This window comes from Nicotiana attenuata, chromosome 2 (genome assembly GCF_001879085.1).
Source record: "Nicotiana attenuata strain UT chromosome 2, NIATTr2, whole genome shotgun sequence".
Lineage (NCBI taxonomy): Eukaryota > Viridiplantae > Streptophyta > Magnoliopsida > Solanales > Solanaceae > Nicotiana > Nicotiana attenuata.
Window position 1 is genome coordinate 91,375,439 of NC_031990.1, and position 13,002 is coordinate 91,388,440.

General features: G+C 31.7%; 1 protein-coding gene across 1 annotated transcript; it reads right to left on the bottom strand.

Moving 5' to 3' along the window:
• On the bottom strand, positions 4,632 to 9,847 carry LOC109223080 (NAC domain-containing protein 21/22-like). The gene is made up of 4 exons (XM_019387339.1): positions 9,530 to 9,847; positions 6,635 to 6,781; positions 6,372 to 6,490; positions 4,632 to 5,221 (listed from the first exon to the last, which is right to left on the bottom strand). The coding sequence occupies exons 1-4, from the start codon at positions 9,696 to 9,698 to the stop codon at positions 4,769 to 4,771; spliced, it is 888 nt and encodes a 295-aa protein (XP_019242884.1). The 5' UTR covers positions 9,699 to 9,847; the 3' UTR covers positions 4,632 to 4,768.

Genomic DNA, 13,002 nt, shown 5'->3' on the forward strand with positions numbered 1-13,002 from the left:
GGGACACAATCGATTCAAGGAAAAAAGAGTGCAACGCGTGCTTTCAGACCTAAAAAGCTATACCGCTCCTTGTTGGTTACCTATAAGTGTTAGTTCAAAAATAAGCAAAAAGGAATTAATGGGGTCGTACCTTAGCAGTAGTATCACTTCAAGTGAGTTATGTTCCAGTTATTCGGTAGCCATTCACCGTTCATTGCCCCGAGTTTGTACGATCCTTTCCGGTGATCTCGAGAATTTGGTACGGCCCTTCCCAGTTCGGCCCTAGCTTTCCCTCGTTCAGATTCCGGGTGCTTAGTGTGACCCTTCTTAACACCAAGTCCCCGATGTTGAAGTGTCGAAGGTTGGTCTTTCGGTTGTAGTATCTCTCGATACTCAGTTTTTGGCGGCCAATCGGACAAGAGCGGCTTCTCGCCTTTCATCTAATAGTTCCAGGCTCATACTCATGGCCTCATCATTCGATTCTTTGGTTGCGTATCGGAACCTGAGACTTGGTTCTTCGACTTCGACCGGTATTAAAGCTTCGGCGCCGTAAACCAGTAAGAACGGGGTGGCCCTGATACTGGACTTCGAGGTCGTACGATATGCCCATAAATTTAAATGTAAAAAGATACCGAACCGTACCTAATAAATTTACATCTAAAAAGATATATTTATATATTTATGTTTAAAAATAATAAAGCATTTTTAACTCAAAATCCCAATCCCCAAACCTGTTATGCTACTCCAATTGAAACTAAATTATTTTCACCATATTCACTAGAAAGACACACAAGGTATTCTAGCGATTATGAGTAGCAAACTATATGTATTGAATATGTTTCTGTTTACCCTCAAAATCGGATAACAATTGAATTTGTAAGTGGTTTTAAGGATATTTGATTAAACTGATACAAAGCGATAAATTAAATTGCAATTGAAATAAAGTATGATAAAGTAAATTCAAACCACACGAATTGAATAGTTACAGCCTTGGGGGTGAGCAACCCTTGAACAGAATGCGCTTCCATCAGTGTCAAGACACAGTTGAATAAGAACTTAAAGAGAAAATAACAGTATATTGCTTCTGAATGATTGTTACAATGTGCTTTACAAGTAATCAAACCCCTTTTATATTGTAGGAGAGTCCTACTTTAGGTACAATTCTATAAAAGGTAAAAATCTCCCGATTCGCTGATTTGCCGGTTCCTTATTAATACGTGTCGAGATTCCCACAGTAATATCCAACCGGTTACGCATATTTCGGCCTTCTGTTATTTCGGTCTTCTGTTGGTTATACTGATATTCTCGAGCTCGTTCGTGGTCAGGGTCGATTCCGGGATAATGGACTCAATGTTCTCGAGGACGGACATTTTGACCTCGTGTTCTGGTTCAACGGAACTCAGGGTCGATCTTCAATCCCTCAGGTTCCGAGCCCGACCTGTCATGTAGTAGACGAGCCCGATTTCGACCGTATACAGTCTTCTTTCGTATGATTTAGATTTATCCTTTTGAATATTTAATCCTCTATGGACTTTATTCTTGAGTCCCAAATTGGTTAATATCTTTTCACTCATGTGATTTATATTTTCTTTGTATTTGCTTAATTTTTTTTACGGTGCTGTAGAATAGTTGATCGATCTATACTCTACCATCTTTCACATTTTCTTAATACATCACCCTTTAAATAGTACAAATGTCTAGAGAATTTTGGTAATTGCATTCTGCTTCTACTAGTGAATTTTACATGACATTTTAAAAAAATTCCAAAAATTAATCGAACTGTACCGATACCGAAGAGGCACCGATATAGTTGGGACAGTTTCGAAAAGTCTAATTTTGGTTATAGCCTATATAATAGAATAATCGAAATGCTTGTACAGTAAATTTTTTATAAAAATAACCGACTGAACATAACCATTGACACGTAAAAATTGCACGGGGCGCCCTATTTGGTCGCCCCCATTTAATCTATACCTATTTTTTTTAAAAAGTTTTAACTTGTACCCACTTTTTAAACAACTTGAGCCCCCTTTCTCCTCCTCATTCTCCTCCTTCATTTTCTTCTTCTTCTTCTTCTTCTTCTTCTTCTTCTTCTTCTTCTTCTTTCTTCTGATATTGTTGGTGCTGCTATGAAACTTCAGTTCATGGGATGATTGCCATAAGTATGTTTATCAAATTATTTAAAAATAAATTATAAATAATTACGTAAGTTAGTAGACAATAATTTGTGAATATTTCCACGTAATTCTGTTCTTTTCACGTTTATTATTGCCAAAATTTATGATTTAGCTATTGTTGGCAATCTGATTATTTTATAATAGTAATACACTATGAAAGAATAAGGTGATTATTTATCTAGTATGTTAAAAAGTTTTTTCAAAAACTTCAGCTGTTTTAGTGCTGAAGTTTTTACAAATGAACTAAATAACTTCAGCATCTTCTGCTGAAGTTTTTGAAAAAGCTTTATGACAAAATTAATGAATCCAAGACAAAAAAAACTTCAGCTTATATAGTGCTGAAGTTTTTACAAATGAATCAAATAACTTCAGCATCTTCTGCTGAAGTTTTAGAAAAAGCTTATCCAGGACAAAAAAACTTCAGCTTATTTAGTGCTGAAGTTTTTACAAATGAATTAAATAACTTCAGCATCTTCTGCTGAAGTTTTTGAAAAAGCTTATCCAGGACAAAAAAACTTCAGCTATTTTAGTGCTGAAGTTTTTACAAATGAACTAAATAACTTCAGCATCTTATCTAAGACCAAAAAACTTCAGCGTATTGCCTTTGCTACTTCAGGCCCGTCTACTAGAATGCTAAAGTTTTGCGTGATTGCCTTTGCTACTTCAGCCCCGTATGCTAAAGTTCGCAAAAAAGTGGGTACGCTTGCAATATTTTTTGCAAAGCGGGCACAAGTTAAAACATGATCCAAAAAGCGGGTGTAGATGCAAGGGTAACTTACACAAATGTCCCAAATAAATCTCAACTTACCAACCTCTAGCCATTAGTCATAGACTTACCAAAACTAGCCAACAAAAATTGAAAAACCAAATAATAGGGTTTTTTCTCTCAAAGAATCACATGCAAAAATCACCTTCCATATTTTTAAGCATGATTAGCAACATTAGATACAAGACGGAAAGGAAATTTCATGGACGGGGTAGCAAATAAGGTGATGAAATACAAAAATCTATACAATATTCCAAAAATCTAAACAAAAAAGGAACTTTTTCAATGGGTATAATTGAAATTCATTGAAAATATATAGATAAGTCAATATACAAAATTTGAGGAAGATTGGAGGTGATTTGGACTGGTTTTGTATCAAAATTCGTAATTAAATCGAGTTCAAAAAAGTCTTCTGCGACACATGTATCAAACATGTATCATGCATGTATCACACACACAGGTATACATGGATATACATGTGATACACAATTGATACAAATATGATACATATGTGATACACAAATGATACACAGTGTGATACACATATTTTTTTTTTCATGTTCAGCTTTTACTTCGAATTTTCAATTCAAACAACCTCAAAACTTCACCAAATCATCCCAAAACTGGGATTCAAGCTCCTTAAGTTGTGCCCAGTCTATTCTAATAACACCCACTCAAAACAAAGCAAAAATTTGATATTTTTTTGCTACAAATAGCTAATTGGCTAATTTGGCTAATATTAGTAATATTTTATCAATTGGCCAATTTTTGTAATGAGCTACTTATAAATGGACATAGCTGGTAATTTCCCTAATATCTTTTCACTCATGTGATTTATATTTTCTTTGTATTTGTTTAGTTTCTTTTACGGTGCTGTAGAATAGTCGATCGATCTATACTCTACCATCTTTCATGTTTTCTTAATACATCACCCGTTAAACACTACAAATGTCTAGAGAATTTTGCTAAGTCCTATAAAAGTACATATGTTATTGCATTCTGCTTCTACTAGTGACTTTTACATGATATTTCAAAAAAAATACCGAAAATTAACAGAATCGTACCGATACCGAAGAGACACTGATATAACTGGGACAATTTTGTAAAGTCTAATTTTGGTTATATATAATAGAATAATCGAAAAATTGGTATGGTATAAATTTTATAAAATAACCGACTGAACCGAACCATTGACACCCATCCTAAAGGTTTCCGATTTGGGCCTTGAACTAAAAAAAAATTCTTGATAGAGAGTTTTATCGATGCGAATCTAGACTAATCGGACGCCTAATTCAGGTACCTAACACCAGATGTAAAACCCCCCAAAAATGTAGAAGCAAGTACTATGAGAAAAATGTTATTCATTATGCAATATTATCAATTATACGTTGTGAATGTATCTAATTATTATTGCTAAATCTTTGTTAATGGGTTTTTATTCTTGAATATTCTTGAAACAAAAAAAAAAGGTTGAGTGAACCAGAAGAAGCAATTATTAACCCATGAATGTCTTTCAAATATAAGAAACTCATTAAACTTCAGTAACAAGGAAGCAATCTCTTCTTTATTGGAACATAACATAAAAAAAAAAAAAAAAGAAAATGACTTGCTCATTTACACCAAAACTCAAAAGTTTAGAAAACAAATTATATGAACAATGGAATATCCTTAAGATCTTACAAATCTATATAGCTAGTGAAATATAAAAGGACCATCCAATCAATCATATCTTATACACAAAAGCAAACACTAAAGTTTGTACATTTTCTACAAATAATTAATATTTAATATTTCCTTCTTCTTTTTCTACAAACATCAATCCAACAAATAATTATGATTAATAATTTTAAATAAAAACCAAGCTATTTTCATCCTCAAATCTCATATCCCCAATGCATGAATTATGAACTCCTCCATCTTGTAAACTTGAATATTCTTCAAAATTCATATCATACAAGAACCCAAACTCATCTTCCTTTCCACATTTTGAGTGAACCATTTCATTAGCCAAAACTTTATTTATTTCCTGCGACAACTGAAGATTGCTAGAGTTCTGGTTTTGATGGACAGAGTTACTCGAGAAATTAGCGGTCGACGTGTGGTAGCCGTCGTCACCGCCGTAGTGCAATAACTTAGGCATGGTGGATACATGGTTGTTCATATTGTTGAGAGGAGATACAACAAATTCTGGAGAAGTAACACTAGCCTCGTACATGTTTTCTGGGCTAAGATTGTTACTAGTGTTGTTTTGATCATCTTTAGTACCTTTGTGAAATACTCTACATAATACCCAATCTTCCTGTTCAATGATCATAGACAACATATAAGGTTAGGTCTTTTAAATGTAATAATATTATTGAACTGAGTTTAGCTTCTATATACTAATACTATAACGAAATCTTTACACTATCAGTTCATCTAAAAGATAATAAAGTAATTCAAACGTCCAAAAGTAGGATTAAGAATCTAAAAATACAGCAAGTTACCTGTTACAAGTAAGAAAATTTTACAGTGTCTATATATCCTATTGAACTTACTTCTAGGTACGTAAATAAAGCCGAAAAGTTTATTAACATGTTATTACATAGTATTAAACTACATTATTGGTGTAGGATGGAGAATCAAGATAGAAGGGTAATAGGGAGTCGAGCGTCTTTCCTTTCATCCCAGTAGTGGTAGTATTATGAAAATATGTGGTAGTGTTATTCTCGTATTTTCATATTGTTAGACGTTGTTGTGTTTCGGTTTTACTATTATTGTTGTTACTGCTTCTTTGACTTTTCACTACTGCATATTTTTTCTCTATACAATTATGATCATTATGCATGCTTGCTTTGAGTCGGAGGGTCTATCAGAAATAGCACCTGCATAAGGTAGGGTTAAGGCTACATATATTCTTTACTCTCCCCAAACTCAGCTACTTGTGAAATTACACTGGATATGTTAATGTCGTTGTTGTACAAAGTCTCTCGTACTTGTGTATGACTTAATCAGAATCTAGCTTAGACACCATCCATTATTTTCACCTATTACTCATTGTATGGTACCTTTGTCTCAAATCTCAACTTGGAGGTTTCTAAGAAATTTCTTACAAAGACATTTTTGTCGTCGTTACTTTGTCTCGAAAATAATTTTTCAAACATGTAAGCAGAGGCGGAGTCAAAATTTTAATTTTATGGTCCTGAATTTTTAAATGACGACTCTAAGTGTCAATAACAGGGTTTTAAATTTAATATTTATACATATTTTTTCGTAACATAAATACAATGTTTGAGCAAAAGTTACTGAAAATTACCGTATATATGTCTACTTTTGTACGTAACCAAATAAGTACTTAAAAACGATCCAGTAAATAATTTTCTAATGTAAAACATTTCGTCCTACCAAATACTATATGTTAATGCAAAGGATAAAATTTTGCATGGCAAAATAATAAAAGATTATATTACCTTAGGAGGTATATGAGGATTCTCGAGACGAAATTCATGCATAATCCAGCTAGTTTTAATCCCATTTGGAGCTCTATTCTTGTAAAACACCAAAGTTTTTCTCATGCCAATGAGACCACCTGTTCCAATAACGAAGTCACATACAGTACCTACTAGTGATCGTCAGTTGAACACCCTTTATCGAAAAATATATTATATGTAAAGAAATTATAATATATATATAGGTTAAAATTTATTTATATATTCCTGATTTCGTCACTGACCCGTTCGAGGATCAAGCACAGTTCGATCCTTGCCTGTAGCTTTCCAATAGCCAGAAATTGTTGCCCTATTTGTTCGAAAACCAGTAGCATATTTGCGATCTCGAAAACTGAAGAAGTACCATTCACTGGAGTTTAGCTTTGCCACCTCTAATTTAACAAAAGTATATTAGAAAAACACAGATTTGTAATTAATTTAATACAGTATTTGAGCATAAAGAGATCTAAATTTCATATCTCGCCGCCCCACTATTATAATCTGAAGAACTTTCATGTATTTAGCCCATGCAAGCTAGTTAGCTTGCATGTGAAAGGGGACATGTACCAACAAGGGTTGTGGTGGAGTGGTAAGTACGCCTTTATCCTTAACCAGAGGTCTCGAGTTCGAGCCCCTAGGTATGGAATCGCCTTTGTTAGGGAGCGCTTTACCCCCCAATGTGGGACTTTCCGGCGCGAATCCGGATTTAGTCGGGCCCCAATATGGGTACCTAATTGCTTTTGCTCAAACAATATATTTTATTTTAAAAAATTTATTAAATAAATACAAATATTAAATTTAGAAATCAATCATTAGCACATGAAATTGTCATTTTAAAATTCAAAATCATAAGGTTGAAATCCCGGCTCGCCTCTATGTAAGAACAGCAAGAGCAGAACCAGCAAGAACTAGACTCATAAAAAGTTATAGACACATGACTTTTCAAAATGATCACACACAGAGAGACTCACATGTATAAGCTTATTATAATAATCAGACACAAAAGGGGCTTTTAAATGAATATTTCTTAAAAGCATATTTGTTTTTTATCCATTTTTATCCTGTGAAATTGCTAATTTTATAGAGTAGTAGGCTAGTAGCTAATTCTATGCAGATGCTAAATGTGAACCAAATCCATTGAACCCAAATTATATCTATTTTTACTCCATAAAAAAATAGAAAAAAGCATCCTTTTCTTTGAAGTTAGTGTGTCCGCTAACTATCGAGTGTTATAGTGGAATGTATAAGATCTTTACACATTAATCAGAATCTCGAGTTCAAGTTCTAAAATTAAATAATTTTGGTGAGAGCGCTTTTCACTTTAATGAACCTTACACGGCAAGAATGTAATTAATCAGGACCTAAAGCGAAGACCTAAAACGGATACCGGAGTATCGGATTTCCAATGGAGATAAAAAGGAAAAAATGACACTGTATAGCCACTAAAAATAATAGCCGAAAAAATGTATAAAAATTATATTTTTTTGTATATATATACAAAAATTATTCAAATTTTATACATTTTTTTGGCTACCAAATATTAATAGTTGTTGGCGTATGCTAAAAGTGATAATACCCCAAATAAAAACCAAACAAAAAAGTGTGTCCACTTAACTTGGGAAGGTTCCTTTAAATCAATTTCGCACTTTCAGGAGAAAACAGAAAGAAGAAAAAAAGGTGATTAAAAAGATGTACTCTAATTAATATATATTTTACGTTTCGGTGGATATAATTTAATTTATTTATTTCCAAAGAAAAGGAAAAGATATGCAAAATAGACTTGTTCGAATTATAAGTGAACATGCATTATCCAGATAACAAAAAGTTCTTCTTCTTTAAAGAAAATAAATTAATAAATACTATCGAAAAAATTAAAGTTAACAGTTTTTCAGTTTTGCAAATACTTTAAAAAAGCTACTTTCATATGTGTTTTTCAATTTTTTTTGCAAAAAACGATCAAATAACTTTCTCTTAATGGTGTTTGGTTGAAAAAATTACTGAAAATATTGTACAAGTTTCTTGAAACAAAATCTTCAAACAGTTATGAAAACAAAGTAAGTGATTTTTAAATCAATGGAAAATTAATTTCTTTTTAAATGGGAAAATTAGAATTCATTTGATTTACTGGAGAAAAAGTTAGGGGGTCTCAGCAAAAAAAAAAAAAGATAGAAGCAAAAAGTCTTGAGTGTTGATTATTAAACTTTCTTTCATAATTTACTGAACAATCATTAGAATAATTCAAGAAACTCCCATGATAAATTTACAAAGTAATTAAAGAGAAAAAAGAAGAAAATTAAAAGAAGACAAAGAACATGAAGAATAACATGTCATAAAATATGGATTATATTTTTAAAAAATGAAATATGGATTATTAGTCGGGTCACTAATTTTGGATACCGAGATGACTAAATAAAAACCAACATGAAGATGACGGAGAAGAAGAAGAAGAATTACAAGAAAACAAAGAACATAAAGATGTACATGTCATAAAATCTGGATAATTAGTCGGGTCAATAAATTTTAAATACGCATATGATCTAAAAAACACGAAGAAGAAGGAGGAGAAGAAGAAGAATTACAAGAAGACGAAAACCATGCCAGAAATTTGGACAAGTAGTCGGGTTAGCAAATTTTGAATACCCAGATAACCTAAAAAAAACGTGAAGAAGAAGAAGAAGAAGAAGAAGAAGAAGAAGAAGAAGAAGAAGAACACGAAGCTGTATATGTCATGAAATATGGATAATTAGTCGGATTAGTAAATTTTAAATACACATATGATCTGAAAGAAGAAGAAGAAGAAGAACAAGAAGAAGAAGAAGAAGAAGAAGAAGAAAATGCTATGAAATTTGGACAAGTAGTCGAGTCCGTAAATTTTACACAAATAACCTAAAAACCCTAAGAAGAAGAAGAAGAAGAAGAGAATAAAGATGTACATGTCATGAAATCTGGATAATTAGCCGGGTCGGTAAATTTTGGATACGCATATGATCTAAGATGAAGAAGAAGAAGTACAAGAAGAACATGTCATGAAATTTGGACAAACAGTCGGGTCAGTAAATTTTGAATACACAGATAAAAAAACATGAAAAAGAAGAAGAAGGAGATGAAGAAGAAGAATTAATTAAGGAGAAGAAACCTACCAGGAAGTTGCCATGGCTCACAAATATGAAGATCAACTTCTACTAAAGTACCTTTAATAACCTCTTGATTAGCAATTTTCTTGTAAAGATAATCACAAATTAATTCTTCATCACTAGGAAAGAATCTAAATCCTGGTGGCAAACTTGCTCCAATATCTCTTAAACCCATTTTTTTTTTTTTTTGGAATAATTTAATTTGGTAAGAAAAGAAAAAGTAGAATTTCAATATAATTTTTTGGATTTGGAAAGAGAAAGGGAATAATTTCTTGTTGAGATTTTGGTTTAATGGAAGATGGAAGTTGGTAGTCTAAAAGAAGATTTCATTTCTTTCATTGATAAATATTATATATAGAGAAGTAAAGGTATATATATATATATATATATATATATATATATATATATATATATATATATATAGGGTAAGGTCCACTTGGAATGTTGTTACATAATTTTAGCAGCTTATGTTTTTTGTATGTAAGTTCGTTATTGTATATTCTTGGAACTTTCATGAAAAACCAAAGTCACAAGAAATCTTCCCTTTTTGCCATAGTTAAGGGAATAAATCAAGGGATTTAAGTTATACACTAAAGTGTAAAAGTAGCAGTTTTATACAAATTGTCGGTCATATTCATTGTTTAGTTTTCTAGCCATATACATAGATTATACATTGATTATACGCATTTCAAACAGTAGTGTTCCCTCCGGTCCACAATAAATGACTATTTTACCTTTGGCACACTCATTAAGGAAATACGAACTCCTAGAGAAAAAAAAGAAAGATATATTCACTAAATTAACCTTAATTAATTATTACCTTGACACATTGGAATATGTAAATAAGGACAAATTTTGGAAAAAAAAAATTAATTTATTCTTGATTATGTAAATAGACACTCAATTTGGACCAAAATAAAAAGGTAAAATGATCACTTATTGTGGACCGGAGGTAGCAACACAATACAAGCTGTCACTAGTTCTCAATCATTTATGAATCACATAAATAAATACCTCACTTCTTTATGATTGTAACATGATTGATCCAACAAATAATTAGGGCACTTTTAAGTCTTTAATGATGGTTTTGCCTGATTAGTGATTACAAATAAAAGTAGAGTTTATGTTATATATTGATAGTAAAAAAATTTGCACCGTCTAATTATATTTACCTATTATAGTAAGTGATCACTTAATTTTCAAGATTACAAAATTCCATTATCATGGAGGTATATCTGTAAATATCATTTGAATGATCTGATAGTCAAAAATATTTTACAAGAAAATGGTGAGCAAAGGATTTTAATTTTGTACATCTATTCTAGGTTAATTTGCTCGTAAGGAATATGGTGAGATAGAGATAAGATTTCTTTAGCTCTAGTTCGAGTATCTCGAGTTTAACCCTGAGAATGAAGAAACTCGAAAAAGACCCTACACATAGGTGTGAATCTGTATTAGTCGGATTAATGAATTTCGGGACCATGTTATAATCTGAGGAAGTGAATAGTAATACATCTTTCGGGTCTACCAATAATGACGGACTGATAATAACAATAATAGTATAATACAAACATCATAATTAAGAATTGAAAACTTTCCGGTCCCATGAATAATACCAATAGTATTTTGAGAATCAACAAATTTTAGGATTTTAAAATATTTTTAACTGTAAATATTTATAAATTATAGCATTTTCATGTAATTACTAGATATATAAAATTTATCTAAGAGATCAAACACTAAATACACCACACACACAAAAAGTGAACTAATTATTGTGTTGCATCTCTATCATACCTTTTAAAGATTGGATAGGGTGATAAAGATGTTAAATTATGTACTTGTTTTATTCCATTTTATGCACACACAAAAAAATCTTATTAGTCCACTTCAAAAATAATAAGTCATGTTTGTATTTATAATTTTATTTTTAACTTATCATTTTAACCTTAAATATATACTACTTTATAACCACAAAAATGACGGTAGGTTTAAAATCATATGTTTCAAAAGTTCTTTTTTCTTTTTCAGATTTCGTGTCCAGTCCAATTTTTACCATATAAATTGAAACTAAGTGAGTAGTTGAATATATTATCGGAGGATAATTTTAAAGCGAACTTTCTATTCATTAGATAGAGATGATCAATAAAATTTTGCGATCCACAACAACAACAACAACAATTCAGTAAAATCCCACCAGTGAGGTATGGGGAGGATAGAGTGTACGCAGACCTTACCCCTATTTCGGAGGGGATAGAGAGGCTCTTTTCGAGACACCCTCGGCTTTGCGATCCATTACGAATTATTCTAATTTAAAGAGCTTGGATCGAATCGATATAATAAAACAAAGAGCAATAATACTGAAAAATCAGGTCAAAAAGTATAATATTGTCATTGTCTAATCATTCTCACCACAAATAATTAATAGGATTATATGTATACTAAAGAGTAGAGGGTGACATGGATGGGACTTTGAATTATACTTGAAAATAAATAATAAATAATAGAGCTAGCTAATTAGGTTGCGTGGGACAAAAGTTATAATTAAGATCTTTGAGTGTCAAAAAGTCAAGATTGCCCTTGTGTCTGTATCCAAAAAGCCACGTATTTAATGGCCTATTTAGGACATTTCGCTTAATTTTCGCCGTCATCTAAGAGAGCCTTTCCACCTTATCTGTTTTTTTTTTGGCAACTCCAAGCAATGCCACGTTCATGAAATAGATATTTATAGTCCCTCCACCCTCACACACTGTTTGGATCATTGTTTCCCATCGTTTTATAATGTATTGTATCGTATCGTATTGTATTGTATCGTATCGTTTAATAAATATAATGTTTGGATAGATTGTATTGTTTGCTATTGTTAAATAGTACTTTGGTGTTTGGTTTGACTGTATCGTACTGTACGGTAACTGATAAGTTGACTACAGTACCCTCAATTGTTTAAATATTAATTTTTTTAAAATTATGTATAAAAATTGTTTAAAAAAACTAAACATAAAAAGGCAAAACACCTTAAGAAAGCAGAACAAAGGAGCGAGACAGAAGAAGGCAAAACGAAGGAGCACAGCTAATTAGGATTGAGTTAAAAGCAAATTAGGAGAAAAACTAAACAGAAGGCGGCAAAACATCTTTAACATTGGTGGCAGAAGTTCTTGAAAAAAAATAAAGCAAGTTATAGGTTGGAGATTTGGAGTTAAAATAGAAAAAAAGGTAAAGAGTAAAATAGAATTGTGGATTAATAAGTTAGGGCATAATTGAAAAGAAAAATAGGAAACAATCCCACCACACCAAATCGGTTGTTTCAAAAAACAGGACTTTTTATTGTTCTGGAACAATGGATTTAACAATACAATACAACTAATTTTAATGAGACAATCAAAACAAACATTGTTTTGGGATAACAATACAATACGATACAACGGGGAACAACCATCCAAACAAGCTGGATGTTTACGGTTTGAACTTTGAGTATAAAA

Bases quoted from the DNA above. Each gene is read 5' to 3' on its own strand.
- LOC109223080 (XM_019387339.1), bottom strand. From the start codon at position 9,698: ATGGGTTTAAGAGATATTGGAGCAAGTTTGCCACCAGGATTTAGATTC. The intron at 6,782-9,529 runs GTAGGTTTCTTC...TTGTTAAATTAG, and splicing joins TGAGCCATGGCAACTTCCTG to AGGTGGCAAAGCTAAACTCC. The intron at 5,222-6,371 runs GTAATATAATCT...ATCATTGAACAG, and splicing joins ATCCTCATATACCTCCTAAG to GAAGATTGGGTATTATGTAG.